This window comes from Zea mays, chromosome 5 (genome assembly GCF_902167145.1).
Source record: "Zea mays cultivar B73 chromosome 5, Zm-B73-REFERENCE-NAM-5.0, whole genome shotgun sequence".
NCBI lineage: Eukaryota > Viridiplantae > Streptophyta > Magnoliopsida > Poales > Poaceae > Zea > Zea mays.
The window spans coordinates 147,062,863-147,081,854 of NC_050100.1; the positions used below are offsets into that span (position 1 = coordinate 147,062,863).

The 18,992-nt window shown below is 43.0% G+C and overlaps 1 protein-coding gene across 1 annotated transcript; it reads left to right on the forward strand.

Annotated features, from left to right (window-relative positions):
* The first annotated feature begins 8,653 nt into the window (after window positions 1–8,653).
* LOC103626996 (potassium channel KAT1) lies at window positions 8,654–13,022 on the forward strand. The gene is made up of 11 exons (XM_008647352.4): window positions 8,654–9,065; window positions 9,167–9,382; window positions 9,479–9,634; window positions 9,714–9,771; window positions 9,916–10,233; window positions 10,905–11,144; window positions 11,229–11,327; window positions 11,421–11,453; window positions 11,551–11,736; window positions 11,830–12,430; window positions 12,542–13,022. The coding sequence occupies exons 1-11, from the start codon at window positions 8,896–8,898 to the stop codon at window positions 12,652–12,654; spliced, it is 2,190 nt and encodes a 729-aa protein (XP_008645574.1). The 5' UTR covers window positions 8,654–8,895; the 3' UTR covers window positions 12,655–13,022.
* Window positions 13,023–18,992: the final 5,970 nt, after the last annotated feature.

The window sequence follows — 18,992 nt, forward strand, 5'->3', positions numbered from 1 at the left end:
CCTACTTCATCAAAGTCTCTATCGTGTAGAGCACTCTCTCTAATGAAGTTATGCAATGTCATACAAGCAATTATTATCTTCGATTGTTTGGCAAGCGAAAATGAAGGGAGACTTAATAGAACTCTCCACTTCATTTTAAGAACCCCAAACGATCGCTCTATAACATTGCGTAGCGAAGAGTGTGCATAGTTAAAAACTTCTTTGCTGCCAACAGGCTGCCTCGCATTTTGCCATTCGGAAATGTGGTATTTCTGACCCTTATAAGGTGCAAGGTAGCCCTTTCTATTCGGATATCCGGAATCGACAAGATAGTATTTACCTGCACGAACATGAAATACATAAGTTCAATACGTAACCAAGTAATTAATAGCATATGTCATAAAAACCAGATATATTGAATACCTTCTGGTGGGTGGGGGAACCTGTCCGCATAAGTTATCAAAGTATCTTGCAGTACTCTAGTGTCATGTACGGATCCAGGCCATCCTGTGACAACAAAAGTGAACCTCATATCGAAGTCACAAACGGCCATTACATTCTGCGAAGTGTAACCGTGGCGTCCAATATATTTGGCTTGCTCTGAGGCCGGGACTGCCGCTGGAAAGTGACTACCATCAATTGCTCCGATGCAGTCCTTGAAGTGTGGCCAAAATCTCGCCTCTCGCAAACGCGGATGAATCTCCGTGAAATATGGGTCTTTGGGCTTAATGATGTCAGATGACATCTTAAACAGTGCATCAAGGACTTCAGTATACTTGCGACTAATTGTTTCCAACGAGTGACCAAACTTATTCCTTAACTGCCTAAATGACTGTGGACCCCCACATGCCCACAAGAAAATGCCAAGTGCTTCCGTTGTACTGACACCCCGGCTTGGAACTAGACCATAATTGTCAACCAATGTCTCATGCAATCGTCTAAACACAGTTCTTCGCATGCGAAACATATCGAAGCAGTCGTTACTATTCTGCAACGTTCTCTCCACCCATTGAATACCAGTTTCCACTAATGCTCTTCTAGGAACCTGACTGAAAGTCCTGCCCCAAACGTTAACAGCACATACAGCAACGACAAATTCTGCATCTGTGTCATCCAATTCATTAACATCTGTGTCATCCAATTCATTAACATATGTGTCTGCAGAAGTGTCAGACATCTGCATGCACACAGATAACACAGACACATTACTAAAAACTGTACAACCACAGTTTACAAGCAACATTCATTATTATTCAGTTGTGACCGGAATACACAAAGTTCACAGACAAACATAGTTCACACTCGCACAACTCTGATTATTCAAATACAAGTTCAACTCAAAAATCTGCAAAACTGTTTGAAAGGGAACATTAAGCGAACGACAAGTTTAATCCTCACAACAATAAAACGACATGACTGTTGAAAACACATAAACAACGATAATAGTGAACATGTAGGCCTGTGTTGTCGGACGTCCAGCAACTAAGTGCTCTTTTTAGTTTCTAACGCGTAAGCATTGCGAAGCCAAGCGATTCTTCCTTCTTTTGTCTGCAAGGTTGCAAAAACATCTCTATACTTCTTCTGAATCAAAAGATGAGTGGCAAACAAATGTAGTTCGCTCCCTTCTGGTGATCCATCATCCATTACTTGTTGCAACTGCTTTTTTAGCTCAAGGCGAACTGGGTCATTGTCAGCAGAGGTAATGGACTTGTTAGTGGTCATTGAGCGGGACTCAAATGCCTCCACTAGTCTTTTCATGTAGTCTTCCCTTGAATCTTTTTTCTTCTTTGGTTTAGGAGAATCATGACGCATCTTACGCTTCCCAGTAGCATTTGTACAGGGGTCAGGAGTGCTGTTTTCACCCCCACCTAAAGTGTACTCCAAATGATCATCAGAAGATGAATTAGCATCCTCCACGCCAGGAACCAGGGTTCTTTCATTTGTGCAGACAATGGGTCCAAACATGACCTTTAGCTCGTCCTCATTCTCTAGGGGGGCTGTTTTGAACATAATACAACCTGGCATTGCCTGCACCAATTCGTAGTCCTACTTTTAGATGGCCAATACTAATGTTAGTCTACGAAAAAAAAGTTGAACTTACTTCATTTTGCTTGGCCCACCACTCATCTGGCGCACTGATTGAACCAGTATGAGGGTCTCGACCAAGACCTGTAGCCCTTTCATTAAGAGTTTTCCACTGGGTGAACATTCTCTTCAACGAATCCCACCTATTCTTCATTTGATCCCTGGTGTAAGTGCGACCAGTGCGTTCCTTAAACTTCCTTATGAGGTTAGCATACCCTTCTGCATTTAGAAATTGTTGTGGCCTGTTCCGAGCATTGACCTCTTCTACACAAATTTCTGTGTAAATTTTTGTTGCTCTACTATCCCACTTTGCAATCACTTTGCCGGACTTGTCCATCTAGTGCATAACAAGTATATATAGTTTTCAACATTCGTAGTAGTGTTCTCCGATTGAAAACAACAAAGAAGATGAAGAATAAACTGGGCATATTATGTTCAGACAATACCATTAGTACTAAGATTCCAATTTGCTTAATTACACAACGAGAACCTTAAATAAACTGGTACTGCACACAAAATGACAGGGAACACATTTACAGCAGCCCATTAACCAAAACAACAAACTGATTCCCTGTTTCCCTACGCCCTTAGTACACAAAAGCTAAGGGACTTCAACCCTGTTATTGAAACACCTAACTCCAAGGTTCACTCCCTTCTACCTTAAACATCATTGTCACTAAACGAAGGCATGTGATCGGAGTCATATTCAACTCCCCAGAAGTTTTGGAAATGCTCCGCAAAGTCCCAATGTGGAGTCAGGACGTCGTCAGATGGGGGTGGTGACGACAAGGTAGAAGGTTCATAGCTGCTGTCAACCGGGATGTTAAAGTTGTTCACGATGTCCAAATGCTCTTGCAACACCAGAGAGTCTTGCTCCAGCATGCAAGCTATCTCCTCCAAAGCTACACGAAGTTTTGTAGCATCAAATGAGGTCAACCCGCGTCCAGGACGGATTGTTTCCCTCGCTACGGAAAATATCTTGTCGGAAATCTCTTGCATCCGTCCAATTGCCTTGTCGGCTATGGAGTCTGCTGAATCCATCTGATGTGGATTAGGTCGTTAGTATAGCAGACATGGGGACTATCTACATAATTTAGTCGTACTTACATGTCCACTGGCAAGGCTGCTGACAAAGGAGGGTACAACTACGACGAATTACTAGTCTCCTATGCACTAATAACAATACGAAGAACAAAAACGTTAGTTCATCGATGGTAATCAGTTCTCATGTACTGAAAACCTCGACATGGTCTCAATCTACTACAATCCAGTTATTGAAATGTATTATTGCGTCGGCAGATAACAAACAAAATTAGGGTACAATTACCAAATAAACAAATCATAGTGCAAAACACAGTTGAATGGTTTGCTCTAAACCATGACCAACAATGGTTGAACACCATCTGTGCATCACGTTGCTACGAGTCAAAAAAGGGGGGATAAACATCTTAACCACGGACGTAGATGCAACCTAAACCCTAATCTTGACTAATGTTTGTGTTCTCTTATCCTAACCGTAGAGTCAAAAAAGGGGGGATAAACATCTTAACCCATAAACAATGTTTGTCTTCTCTTATCCTAACCGTCGACTAATTGTTCAGCTCTACTGACAAAGAATGAATTAAAAGAAGCCATGGATATACGTTATTGGAACAAATACACATCATGTATGCTGACAAATAAGTCATGAACCAATTGAGTGCTACGGTACCTTTGCTTCAGTGGAGGTTGCAACCGAAGTCCTCGAATCCCAGATGATCTTCGAACCCAACACCTTCAACTCGAAGTGATACGAAAATCTGTACGCGGAAAGGAAGAAAAATGATCTGTTATTACGTGGTTCATGACAGTGGACCTACTGGACATGAGGGGAAGGGGTGTCGCGGGATCGAGGATGAACCCTAGCAACACGACATCACGCAGCGGGGTGGGTAACGATGGACTCCAGGTTGACCGTACCTTACGAAGATGCAGACGCGATGTTTGGGACGACGCGGAACCTTGAGGACGGAGCAAGGGCGTCGGCGTCACTGCGGCAACCATACGGAAATAGGAAAAGGGTGAAGGAAACGCGGCAATGCGAGGAAGAAGGTGCGGACGGCAAGGGAGGACGGATCCGTACCTGCGTACGCCGGCGGCGATGCGTGTGGTGCGGACCGGCGGCGGCGCTGCGTTCGGTTCGCGGAGGCGGCGGAGGACCGTGCGAGGGAACCCTAACAGCGCGCGGCTTCGGACGGAAGCCAACTGAGCGGCGCTTCGCGAGGTAAGTGAGCGGGCGGCTTCGTACCCAATCGCTTCGGCCAGAAGCCGCGGCAGAAGTTCGGCGTTTGGTATCAGCTTCAGCTTCTGGCGGCCAGAAGCCGCCCAGAAGCTGAACCAAACAGCCACATGGTATCATTCATCGCTCGTACTCCTAGAGAGTTGCCGACCCATTCCACTCACGCCCCCACGGTTCAGGAACGAGAGATAACGTCAATGGACGACGAACGGCAGCAGGTTTATGGAGGTGGGGAAAAAGTAAACGCAACGCAAGGCACTCCCAATCTGGTGTGCACCGTGCAGTATACTGAGGTCCCCTGTTGGGTTCGTACTGGCAACAACTAATATGCAGTCATGTCTTATATGCAAGCGAGGTTTCTGATTTATTAGATTATGAATTTATGATCTAATCATGTATTACATTTAACATTTAAACTCTTATACCATCAGCTCGTGTATATTTATAAAATATCCCTAACAAACTACAAGCATATTTATAATTAGATCATGATCTAACGGACTAGGAACCTCGCTTGCATACTTGTATATAAGATCTGATTGTATATTAGTTGCTACCGGGAGGGTAGCAGGCAGCAGCAAGTAAATTAAAGTCCACCACTTGCTGGCTCTAACTTCCGACGCGGGCCCCCCTTCAGTACTACCACATGCATGTGATACTACATACTTCGGCGGCGAGGTTGGCTGGGACAGTAACGTACATGTCTGAAATGCCTCCGTGCGCCATGCGACCGTTTCATCGAAACTACAGAAAAACAAGCATCGCCGTAGTAGCCTCTTCCTGGCCACAGGAAAAAAAAGAGGAGGCGAACGAATCCACTTACCCGTGGCCGTGGGCGAGCTTATCGTACGTGGGGGAACTTATCGCGGCTGAAATTAAGACTTCCATTTCATTTATTATTCCGCTTCAAGAACCAGGCCGGCCGGACTTTGAAAACGACACAAGAGTTATGTACAAGTCTCACGGCTCGCTCGTATAACCACAACTTTATTAGCGCATCACAAGATGTGTGCAAATATGCGGCTCTCTCTCTCCCAAACCTTGTAGCTTCTGTCAAACCGTGTTCCTTTGACCAGAGATTTCTCTTGTGGAGTGTGGAGTAATACTTTGGTTCATCACACTTGTAAGAAACTACTCTTGAAGATAATGAATCCCAGTGATATACCAGTCTTCAAGTCAAACAAATAAACCCATATATTCTTATAGTAATAATAATTTTTTTTAATCAAACTCGAATCTAGATAGCCAAATATATGCCTTCTAATTCTAGACGCAAGATCAAAGGTTGCAGAATAGCAGGAGGTAGAATTACCAGAAGCCACTGCGAATATTCGTCATATTAAAAATAAATCAAATATAGTGGTCTTCAAATAGGACCATGATACCATAAAGGGAACATAGAAAAACTGTACCTTTATGGGCAAACAACCGATTCCAGAATGCATGCTGATGATGGAGCAAACGCACAGTGCCCTGAGAGTAGATCATATACGCAACGTACAAAAAAAAAAGAAGAACGAGCAGCAGGATTAGATAAGACCAAGCAAAAGTACAGGTTCTTAAGAGAAAGAAGAGCTCACCGAAAGTAACTAGTCAGAATGGAACTGATGCACTGATGGTTTGAGCATCGAGACCGACCCCTCTCTCTACGGGAATTTATTAATTTAACCCTCAACATTTTGAGTTTAATTTCAGAAGTGACTTTCAGTTTACCTGGAATTAGCAGCAGCTAAACACCACAGACAGATAGCTCATCAACGACTAACATGTTGAATCTAAACTACAATCAGCTAGCGTCCACTTGGATCTAGCTAGCCAGTATATGCTCGATGTCATAATTATGCTGCTGCCCACGTGAGACAGTTCCCAGTGACAGTTTCAGCATAATTGCAACAACGTTATTTCCACTAGCTCATCATGCATGGGGGCGAGCTCCCTCTAATTAAATTAAAGGTCTCCAACAAGAAGAAAGAAGCAAGATACTCAATGGAAGGACCCATTTGAGTACAACGTGCATGCAACAAGAAAAGAGGAGGTAATAGCGCTAGACACATGCATGCACATGCATGGAAGGACGACCGCCACTTCATAGCTCTCGATCCCCCACCCTTCACATGGTCACCAGTGATAATAATGCAGGGTACATTCCAACAGAAAGATGTTGGAAAACACAATGCAACACAAGGATAGAGCTAAACTTTTGGTCCTGCGATGGTTTAATTTGTCCAGAAACAAGAAAAGTGGGCAGCAGTTTGGGACACCAAAAGTACTGAAAAAGTGTAGTACCATACCATCTGTGCAAAAATTTATTAAGACTGCAGTGTGCACAAATAGCCTATATATGCAAAAAGCCTGTCCATCCATGGCCTGATTAATTGCTTGCAATCTAGCTACTAGCTAGTTTATTGTAGAAGAGTTTTTTTTTAATTAAATAAAAAAACAGTGTCGAGCAAGTCGATGCAAAGTGCAGTTGAGCTTTCTTCTCGTTTGAAATAATCGGCACAAAAATAATCAGAATGAATTCATCAATTCTCGTATATAGTAGCTAGACTCAAACAAGTTTAATTTGTAAGCGAAGAGAGATTAGGGAAGGGGCAATACAAAGAATTGATGAGCTAGGGCCGGGAGTGTTGACATCCCAGGTTGATGATGGACCAATAACGACCTATTAGACGGAATCCAATCCATTACAATATATGGAGAGCTAACCGGACAGAGACTTGTATGGTTAGCCTGGTGACTATCACCAGGCCCACGAAAAGTAGCAAGCAACAAATAGCTAATGGATGTCTAATGCCTATCTCTTTCAGGAAAAAACACACATGCATGCAGTTCCCTAATGATGAAAAAAGTTGCAAGTTCTAATGTTAAATTTACAGTTTTAGCTGCTAATGTTTCCTAGGTATTATAGATAAGTTCAGAACAAGGAAATGAGTTAAGAAGATTTTGCATGTATACTCTGGTTCTAGACTCCAGATAAAAGACTTGAACAGAATATGATCTAGGGATCTAGACAAAGATACACCTTACCTTCTGTCAAAACTAAAACCTTAAGAGAAAAGGTACAGGACAGCAAGGTTGAAGTTTCTTCAGACTACAGAACTGACAAGTAGTAAAAACTAAATAACCAAATGTTTTAAAAAAAACTGATCAACCTTGCAGAAGATAAACAAAATAAGATGCATTATTATCAGTAACATATTAGCAGCTTATCCTACCACCAATACAAGCACCACTTACTCATGTCACACACATAAGTACTCTCTCTTTTTTTTTTGCAGCAATTATAATAACCTGCATGGCATGTGATGTGGGCAGTGAGCATCTTTCAAAAAGTAAGCACTAGCCAAGCAGCACAAATCATAAGAAAAGTAAATCGTAGATTAATTATTTAGTTAGCAAATGGAAATGAACATCAATTAATGTACGGAAAAGGTTTGTTTCCTCTGCCTGTAATCTAGATCTGGGCCCCACTTTCACGAGATATCAAGTGGGTACCCTCTGACTGAGCAGGAGGATGATTCAGCAATAAGAAATGAAAACAAGACAGAACTTCAAATAAGATTGTATACAGCTGAAACTTCAGACAGAAATCACAATAATGGAGACAACAGTCTGTCAGTCTCTATGGTCCCAAGAAGACAGGGAACTCAATGAGTGCACTGGCTGAAGGATAAAGCCTGGTGGATGTAAATGCCAGACATCAGAGCACAGAGGAGGATTAGGCCCTATTTGGATCAGCTAAGCTTTTTAGCTGGAGGGAGACAGCCAATAGCTTTGTATAAGTAGCTGAGTTGACCAAGGGGTTGGATCCTCCACATGACATTACAACTAACACTCCGATGTCTTGACTAGAAAACCTTTTGTTTTACCTTAAAATCTAAAAAAAACTAATGATCCACCAATGGTCTTAAAGATAATTTACCTCTAGAAGCGACATCAATGGTTCCAGCTATGCTGTTCCCATTTGCACAAACATGTGGGCAGCATTAAGATACACCTACTTCAGGAGTTAATTTGGACACTAAACTAGCTTACTAAGCTATTATTCCCTTATTACGTCATTGACACCTTTTTTCCATGTTTAGACTACGAAACCTTTGATAATTACTATTTCAGGAAGGACTAGAGGAACAGAGTGTTTTAGCAATCTAGTACAAATCACAATATTTCAAACTAGGGACAGGATGTACAACAAACCAGCAAATTAACACACACCACAGATTGTTCTTGGATGAAGTGGATAAAACCAGTCCATAGAAGGGTCTGTACACATCAGAGTAAATGCTTGAGAAGAATCTGGGGGCGCTTGCTCCATTCCTAACTTTGCAACTAGGGTCAACTAACAGCGTCAACCACACCATAGGAAACACGCACGCCCTGTTGTTTTCCTCGTAAGGTACAAATATAGCCAGCTCTTTGTTTGCTTCCAAGATCTGTTCAGTTTGGCCCACAGCGCTGGATGTACATCACCTGCAGCATATATTTATATATATAGCCGCCTCCACACCATCTGCATACAGAGTTGAGAGGCAAAGAACAGAAAAGTAAGCATGACTCAAGCTCATTCAAAGTCATGCTTCCAACAATTTTGGGATGGAGTTCATGTTAAGAGGAACAGTGGCAGCTTCACCATTGAGCTCCTGCCATCTCTTGGTGCAACAATAAACCAATCTAACAAGTTGCAGAGGTTCATCATATCTCCCTACGATCCCCGTTATAGGTGAGGTTCTCCCTGCACCTTGCATGTACCTTACCATGTTGAAATATAGCCAAACAGCAGGAGCTGACATGTTTCCTCTGCTTTGTCTTTGTGTCTCTCAGATACTGGGAGTTGTTCCTTACAGTCTTAGTCATTTACTCCGCCTGGATTTGCCCGTTTGAACTAGCATTTTTGAGGGACTTGTCCTCTAAGCTTCTGCTGGTCGAGAACATTGTCAATAGCGTCTTCGCTATTGATATCGTTTTGACGTTCTTTGTAGCTTATGTCGACAGCAAAACACATCTTCTTGTGGATGATCGAAAGAGAATTGCAGTAAGGTTTGCACCCCACTTTCTCATCCAAAACTCCACATCGAATTTGGGAAAGGCCGTGCATTTTCTTTTATGGAACTAACAAGTAACTATCCACCACAGGTACCTATCAACCTGGTTCATCTTTGATGTATGTTCAACAGCTCCATTTCAGTCAATCAGCCTTCTTTTTACACATAAGGGGAATGACCTTGCTTTTAAGATACTCAATATGTTGAGGCTATGGCGTCTTCACCGAGTCAGCTCGCTGTTTGCAAGGTTCAACTCCGATCCAGCTTCTCACTATTTTGATGATGAATGACAAATGGCACCAATTTGATCACCTTTCTTTTACCAGGCTGGAGAAGGACATAAGATTCAACTATTTCTGGACTAGATGCTCAAAACTTATTTCTGTAAGTCTTTCAGAATTTTGAGACAAAAAAAAATAGGGCTTACTTCTACATTCTCCATAAAAGGTGTCAAGCTTGCAAAGCGTCTACGTTTGCTTATTGGAACTTTTGAAAAATAATGTGAAAATTCTGTGATAATAAATGCAGGTTACTCTGTTTGCCGTGCATTGTGCGGGATGTTTCAACTATATGATTGCCGATAGATATCCTGATCCAGAGAAAACATGGATAGGTGCTGTTATGCCCACCTTCAGATCAGAGAGCTTATGGACTAGATATGTAACTGCACTTTACTGGTCGATTACAACATTGACAACAACAGGTTATGGGGACCTACATGCTGAGAACCCAAGAGAGATGTTGTTTGATATCTGCTATATGCTGTTTAATCTGGGCCTGACAGCTTACCTTATTGGTAATATGACCAACCTGGTTGTTCATGGGACCAGCCGCACCCGGAATTTTGTACGTGTCTGAACTTGGCAAAATCCATTAATCCTCAACTCGGTTTTTCTACCTCACTAACAATCATTCAGGGACAGATTTTAAATATCAAGTAGATGCATAAGGGACAACAACTTAAGTGAGACAATAAATAACATGTCCTATACGAACAACCTAGCTTCCTTATACGGATTATGCTTATTCAAAGTGTGTTTATGCAGTTATCCATATGGATTGTCTATCTTCTACCTCACCATGATTATAATTAATAATTGAAGGGGACAAAACTCTACACACTATGAGATCTACTAAACTGAGAGGAAATCAGAGACATAGTTTAGATTCAACGATTAGTTTAGCTTCGGTTATCCTATACCAAATAGTTTTGACTGAACCATTCTAATAAGTTCTTACACAAACCCCAAGCAGTAGGTTCCAATCAAGTAAATCAGTCAAAGCAATCAATGAATGGAACCAAATTCTTGACATTGCTTTGCTTGTATGTGCTTTAAGCCCTAAGTTGTTGTATCCTTTAATCATTTAAATATTTTTAAAACAACAGCACCAACAAAGAAAATAAGTTTCAAGGCTAGCAATATAAGAAAAATGTGAAATCAAATGTAAACAGACTAAACCCTTTACAAAAGCGGTTACTTACTTGTTCCACATTGGTAACTTCCCAAATGATGTAGAGGGACTCAATCCAATCGGCATCGGAATTTGCGGCACGAAATCAGTTGCCCGAGAAGATAAAGCAGCAAATGTTGTCTCACTTCTGCCTACAGTTCAAGACGGAGGGGCTCAACCAGCAAGCTATGCTAAATTGTCTCCCAAAAGGAATTCGTTCAAGCATAGCATACAACTTATTTTTTACTATCATACGACAAGCCTACCTCTTTCATGGAGTATCTAATGATTTCATTGCAGAACTGGTAATATAATCTATATTTTGTTTATTGTTTCAAAATTGATTATACACCCAAATGTGTTAACAGGTTAAACTTCTTTGGCATCAGGTAATGGAAGTACAGGCTGAGTATTTCCCACCAAAGGAAGACATAATGTTGCAAAATGAGGGGGCAGCTGATATTTATGTAATAGTTTCAGGATCAGTGGTTAGATTTTTAACTCTGACTATGTTCTGAAAACATATTTGTACAGGTTTGTTCAGCAAGCTAATTACACTTTTCTTGTTGCCTTATCTGTAGAATTTGATAACAACAGTAAACGGTAATGAACAGGTAAAGGTTTCAGGTTTCCTCATCTTACATTGCAATGATATCAAATATCACTAAGGTTTCAGAAGATTAACAACAATGATTCGTTATCTGAAAGCAGGTGTTTGGAAAAGTTGAAGAGAGAGACATGTTCGGAGAGGTTGGTGCTCTGTGTGACATACCCCAGCCATTTACTTGTCGCACCAGTACCCTATCACAGCTCTTGAGAATAAGGAAGATAAGATTAACAGAGATCATGCAAGAACACAGGGAAGACAGCAATATTATATTGAACAATCTATTTCAGGTACAGCTTCACTGTTTTAAGGTAGATAAATATATACATCAGCTAATTTTTTCAGTTAAATTGAAGTTCATAACTTTTTATGTCAATGCACAGAAGCTAAAGCTGCAGGAAAATTTACCAGAATTAAATCAACTAGATCGAAGATTCATGCACAAGTATGAGCTATTCCATGCTACTCGAGAAGCATGGTTGTTACCTCAACCTTACTTACAATACACTGAGCACAAATTTGAAGACATTAGTAAGAAGGCCCCAGCCTTTGGTGGAGATCATGGTTCAACAAAACTAGCAGCAGAAACAATCCAGTTGAGGGTGCCACAGCAAGGAAACAGTCATGACCATGGTAATTTTGGGGCGACAGATAGGATGGCAAGTGGAGATGACAAACGTAATGATCTTCACATAAACTGTGAGACCAAAAAAGGAACCAAGGAATTTTGCATTCAGATAAAATCGAAAGATTGTGAAGCAGCAAGCTATTGGCAAACAAGCCCTGAAACAGTGAAGCTGGGTTCTTCCCACAGTACATTGGATGCCATAACTACGAGAGAAAATCAAGATACTAGTAACATAAAATCATCTAACAAAAGAGTTACAATTCACGCAGATCCTCATAATGCAACAGGTTCTTTAGTACAAAATGGGAAGCTTATCAATCTGCCTTGTTCACTGGAGGAGATTTTCGAAATCGGAAGTAAGCAAAAAGTTTCAAGATTTTAATTATGATTTGCTATGTGGCATATTAGATAGTATCAAGATACGAGATGCACACATATATTTATAATAGTTTTTCTAAAATTTGCAGGTCAGAAGTTTCCAGGTTTCCACCCTACAAAATTGGTCAGTAGAGACTATGCTGAGATAGATGACGTTAGTGTTATTCGAGATGGTGACCACTTATTCCTTCTTCAGATGTAGAACCAGAATAACATCGATCTAACCTAACGTAACAATAAAGGCTTCAAGTCCTCCAATCTGGCAAAAACAGCAGATTGTAAATCGAGTGGAGATATGAAGAGGAATACCTTTTTACAAATTGTTCCGGTCATTTCTGACATTATGTAAATATCTATTTGCACGAGCTGCTGTCTCATGCAAAAGTCATGCCAGAAAGCGGTTTCCGTTTTTTTTTTCTTTCTATTTGATAATAAGCTCTAGACAAAAATATGGAATCTCCGCAAAATAAACTTAATAAAGGCGAGGCTTTACAAAATAACAGTAAGGGCCCGTTTGTTTTGTTGGAATTGAATTCCATTCTAATAATTATAATTTAGATAAAATTAGTTAAGTTAATATATTTGTCTATGTATTATCTTTGTATATTATCCTAAATCATATGAGAGAGAGAGTTATACACTGCATTTATGTTATAGAGTAGCAAGCATAATAGTGTGTTATAAATTGTACATTAGAAAAGTAGCATGTAAATCTATAGAATTAATTTCCATCTCTTGCCCCATGAATTTGAGATAGGCTTATATGTACACTTTGGAAAGTTATGGAATGTCACATTCTAAAAAAATAACCTACTATATTTGTTAGATTCCAATCCCTCAAAATAAAGGGAAACAAACGGGCCCTAGTGGGAATTCATGACTAATGCATTATAGTTGGAATGAGAGTCCACACTATTGCATAGAGGATGGTTACATATATAGACCCGGAGGAAACCCTAACCATAATGGGTCGGCAGCCTAACAGTGGTGTCAGCCCATCTACAAATATATTAATAATATAGGAACACACACTCTAACATCCCTGCAGTCGCAACGGGAGCACCGCAAACGATAAGACTGGACCAGAAGTCGAAGGTAGGAGCTGACAAGCTGAAATCCTCCTGCGGTCGCAACGTCATGAGGGTGCGAATGTTGTGGTAGGATCAGAGACCGGTGTGCACTCCGTGTAGATGATAGCCCCTGGATGTCGAGGTAGCCGAAGTTGAGGTGGTCGTGGTCATAGCTGACGAAGAGAGTTGGACCACGAGCGACTCTACAGCGGCTGGGAGATACACAACAGTTGCCTCGTTCTTCAGAGGGGTCGACGTTCGAGCGCCAACGATCGGCAGGACGACACAAAAAAAAAAGATAGCATCAGCCTCATGGACCTTCTTGCTTTTTCCCTTGTCCGGTCGTCGAGGAGCCCCACCAGGGGCCCGACGGCAGCGCACGTGTCTGCACTTGCCAGAGGAGCCACGCCAGCCTACAACCAGAGGAGGCGGCGGCGGAACAGAAGAGGCAACGACAAATCCGGTCAGGAAGACCATGATAGCGACAGATCCAGCCATGAAGACGATGGATCCAGCCAAAGCGACAACATATTAGGTCGGGAATGTCGCGGTAGCGGTGTATCCAGTCGGGAAGGCCGCGACAGCGATAAATCCAACCGTGGCGGCATGGAATAAAGGGAGGCGGCAGGGCGGCTCTAGCCAGGCATGGGGCTGCGCCGGATCCAACTAGGCAGGGGAACGACGCTGACGACTAGAGAGGCTTGAAGGTAGGAGGCGTTGCTGGGAGTCGGCGTGGACAAGGAGGAGGTGGTCGACGCGATGACAGCGGGTTACACGAGCCGAGACACCAGCGCAGGGGTCGGCGATGAGGGAGCCGCGAGCGGGGCGCAGATTATCGTGGGAAGAGGAGCTACTCGTGCGGCTTGGGTCAGAGCAGGCCGGTGGCGAAGAGGTCCGACGATGAATCTGAGGGCAGCACAGCCAGAGATAGTGGCGGTGTGGCACAGTCGAGCGTCGCGGGTGGAGGAGACCCATGGAGGGAGAGGGGAGGAGGACCGATGACCTAGGGGTATGCCGGCGGTTGGGGCTTGGGGTGGCCGGTGGCTGAGGGGCAGTGCGGAAGCAAGGCGTCGCCGCCTCCCGATGCGTTCCATTGAGCAGAGAAGAGGACGTCGACGGCTAGGATGGGGGGCCGCCCCCGATAGTGAAGGATGAGCCTCCCGGGAATGGCGAAGCGGAAGCGGGTGCCTACGGCTTGAGGTGGTAGAGGCCGGTGGCTGGAGGTGGGAGAGAGGGTAGAAAACCTAGCTAGTCGATACTATAACACCTAATTTGTAAGAGATCATATAAAAGGAGAAAAGTGTTTTCTTTTATTTATATGTGTGTATTGCATCTATTTGTCATCACATGTGAACACCACCTTTAAAAACAATTAATAAAAATATATACCACTAAATTATGCATCACGCTGGATATTATTTTGTGTGTGTATTGTGACAATATAAAATAATAATGTGACAAGGAATATAGTAAAAAAGTCTAAAGTGGAATTTAAAACTTAAAAGAGATTCTAAAATTTAGAAAAGAGAAGCAAACAAATACCATGTGAAATAAAAATATAAATAATATATATATATCCCCAAATTAGAACTTGTCATGACATAATATAATATGTGGATAAAAAAATTGCCACAAAACATTTGAATTTGAATTTGGAGCTGATTTGAATGGGAAATGAAAGGAAAATAAAAATAGAAAATAAAAAAGAACAGGAACTGTTGTGCCTGGGCCCAAAGTCTTCAGCTTGGCCCAATACCCAAATTCTTCTGTGTGGCCCAACTCGTTCTTCCGCGCGCGCTGACAACAGGGCCCCACGGGCCAGCCTCTCGTACTCTCGCGCACGCTTGCTGGTTCTGTTCTTGCGCTGACATGTGGGCTCCAATCGCCAGCCTCTGTGACTCGCGCACGCTTGACTAGCTGATGGGCCCGCGCTAGCAGCCGCACTCACCCACCTCGCTGACTATGGCGGACTGCCGCCAGGATTTTCGTGATCAGCACGGACTCTTCCCCCTTCAACCGTTAAATGGGAGCCGGGTCGCAGCCCTTTTCTCCTCTTCGTCTTGCGCACGACAATAGCCGCGCCGCTGTGTTCTCCGCCCTGTGAGAAGAGAATCGGTGGGAGCCGTAGTTGTTTCGCCGCCGCCGCGGGAGATCCTCCACTCGCCAACGGCAAGGTCTGCGGTGGGGTGGTCTTGCGCTTCTCCTAGCTGTGGGAAGGGTGGACATAGCCGGACCATTGGGGATTCATCATTGGGGCCGATCCAATTGCTCGTCGGACTTCGGTTAGGACATCACCGTGTGGCCAAGGTTGCTTCGCGCCGTAATCCGTGGTGAGTCCGCCCCCACTTTATTCGCTCTATTCTTCTCTGTGAATAGCATCGGTCTGTAGTCGAAGTATGCAGTAGGGCGGGGGTTGGATGTTTCTCCGGCGGCGCCTCCTTTCTGCTCGGTCGCGAGAAGGAAGACGAGATGTGGGTGGTCGATGGACCGATCAACGGTCCAGAGCGAGCCAGCGTATGGGAGAAATCTGGGCCGCTGGATTAGTCACGACTCGTGCAGATGCGGTCATAGGTGTTTTAAATCGTGGCCGTTGGATTTAGATCCGATGGCTATCGGTGCGTACCGATTCGATGGAACCTAAATCTAATCACCACCGTCGGTTGTCGATCGGGCAGACCAAAACTCACCATACCCCTTCGGCCCTGGCACATTTTCTTATGAGCCCCTAGATTTAATGGATATCAACCCGCGGTCCTCGGGCCTGTTCTCTGTGTCTTAGAAGATTTTACCCAGAGACCCCTGCACTTTCCAGAAAATGAGGCCCAGTCCAGACAACTTGAAAATCAGAGAAAATAAAATAGAAATAGATTTTTAATGTATAAATAATTGCTAGAAACTTGTTTATTCCATAGAAAATTCATATAAACTCCAAATTAACCCATTCTAGTTTCTAAAATTTTGTAATATTATTTTCTATCATTTGGAGTCTCTGTTTTGTCATGAAAACAGTAAGAAAAAGAATTTCTCACTTAATCCTATTTAAGCACATAAAACCTTTGGAAATTCATATCTTAAAATCTATAACTCCAAAAATTATGATTTCTGTTCCTAGGATTAAATTTTAATGTGTAGATTATTATTATGTATTTTGTTTACATGTTTGGTGTGATGTTAATTTTCTCTATATACTGTGCTTGTTTGTATTGTGGCGAGTAGAGGAGCCTGTGACAGAGGATCCTGGTGACCAGCAGGTAGCAGTAGCTGAGCAGGAGCTCATTGAAGGCAAGTTGTGCCCTTGACCACTTTTGTTAGATAATAATGTTCTTTATATTCATGTACTATGCATAAGCTTAATTTTGATGGGACCCAATAGGTCACCCTAGTCTGTTTATCCATTTGACCTTGTTATCCCTGAATCACTTGGGTAGTTTTGTTATTGCTTTACATGGTTTTGGGATAATATTTTATTATATCCATGTTCCAGTTATTTTGTTATTCTATTTATGTTCATGTCAAGATCATTAATGTTAATTGAAACATGGAGCTTAACTTGAGAAACACGTGCTACCACAAGGGTAGTATGGGATGCCCTTGGCTGACTAATTAAGAAAGCTAGTGGAATACTACCTTACCGGAAAGGGGCAAGGGCAGTAGGGAAGTTGCATGCAAGGAGGTTCTCGGGTTGATTTTGCTGCGATGGCGGTCAGACGGGGGATTCTTGCAAGTGCTCTTCCCATAAACTGTAGCGGGTTTTTGGAAGCTAGTGGAACTTTGTAAAGACCTCGTAGTGTTACCCTGCCTTGCTTCCTTGGTAGAGGTGTATGGGGCCCGTACAACCACGTGGCAGATGGGTAACGTGACTTGTGGGTACAGGGTACAACCTCTGCAGAGTGTAAAACTGGTATACTAGCCAAGCTCACAGTCATGAGGAGCTCAGGACTCTCGCATGATTAATTTATGGAATTTAAATTCAATGTGTCATTTGCATTGCATGTGATTATGTATTAATTTTGTTCTATTACTTTATTTAAGGTTTGGTATTTACTTACTTTTAGTAACTGCTAATAAAATTTTGACCAACTAATTAAAAGCAACACTCAACTTTAACTCCTGTTGTTGATTAGCCTTACACATCACATGAACTCCCACCTTTGGTGAGTTCATGCACACTGGTTCCCCACAACTTGTTGAGCTATGATCATGTGTGAGCTCACCCTTGCTGTCTCACACCCCCCACAGGAGAAGAATAGGTGGTTCAGGAGGAGCCACAAAGCGAGGAGTTTGATCTGATCTAGGTGGCGTTTCCCAGTTGACTTGCGCCAAGGATGATCCTTAGTTCGTTTTATATTTACCTTTTATTTTGTAATAAGACTTCCGCTATGTAATAAATACTCTGATGTTATTGTGACATTTATCTCTATACACTCTGTTATTATATATGTTGTCTTCTTAGCGCATATATGAGATGCACCCGGCTTTGTTCCTTAAAGCCCAGGTGTGACAGAAGTGGTATCAGAGGAAACGTTGACTGTAGGACGAAACCTAGATAGAAATGGACAAAACCCTTACCTACTTACCTTACTCTGATTCATTCTAAACTTATCTTATCTTGATCCTGTCTCACCTTTTGCTGTCATACTCTGATTACTCTTGAAAGGGAATTAGGCTTACACCTAGTCCCTAAATTAATTTTGGTGGTTGAATTGCCCAACACAAATATTGGACTAACTAGTTTGCTCTAGTGTATAAGTTATACAGGTGCCAAAGGTTCACACTTAGCCAATAAAAAGACCAAGTATTGGGTTCAAACAAAGGAGCAAGGGACAACCGAAGGCACCTCTGGTCTGGCGCACCGGACTGTCCGGTGTGCCACCGGACATGTCCGGTGCACCAGAGGACTCCGACTCCGAACTCGTCACCTTCGGGAAATTCCAGAGGCAACTCCGCTATAATTCACCGGACTGTCCAGTGCTCCCAGGAAGAGCGGCCTCCGGAACTCGCCAGCCTCGGGAATTCATTTCGGCTGCTCCGCTAAAATTCACCGGACTGTCCGGTGTACACCGGACTGTCCGGTGTAACAGCGGGGCAACGGCTATTTCGGCGCCAACGGCTACCTGCGACGCATTAAATGCGCGCCAGCGCGCGCAGAGGTCAGGCACGCGCATGCTGGTGCACCGGACACTCAACAGTACATGTCCGGTGCGCCACCGGACATCAAGGCGGGCCCAGAAGACAGAGCTCTAACGATCGAATCCCAACGGCTTTGGTGACGTGGCTGTCGCACCGGACATGTCCGGTGTGCACCGGACTGTCCGGTGCGCCATCGAACAGACAGCCTCACCAAACGGCTAGTTTGGTGGTTGGGGCTATAAATACCCCCAACCACCCCTCATTCAAGTCATCCAAGTTTTCCACTTCCCAACTACTTACAAGAGCTCTAGCATTCAATTCTAGACACACCAAAGAGATC

Bases quoted from the DNA above. Each gene is read 5' to 3' on its own strand.
- LOC103626996 (XM_008647352.4), top strand. From the start codon at position 8,896: ATGACTCAAGCTCATTCAAAGTCATGCTTCCAACAATTTTGGGATGGA. The intron at 10,234-10,904 runs GTACGTGTCTGA...CAAATGATGTAG, and splicing joins CCAGCCGCACCCGGAATTTT to AGGGACTCAATCCAATCGGC. The intron at 12,431-12,541 runs GTAAGCAAAAAG...TAAAATTTGCAG, and splicing joins GGAGATTTTCGAAATCGGAA to GTCAGAAGTTTCCAGGTTTC.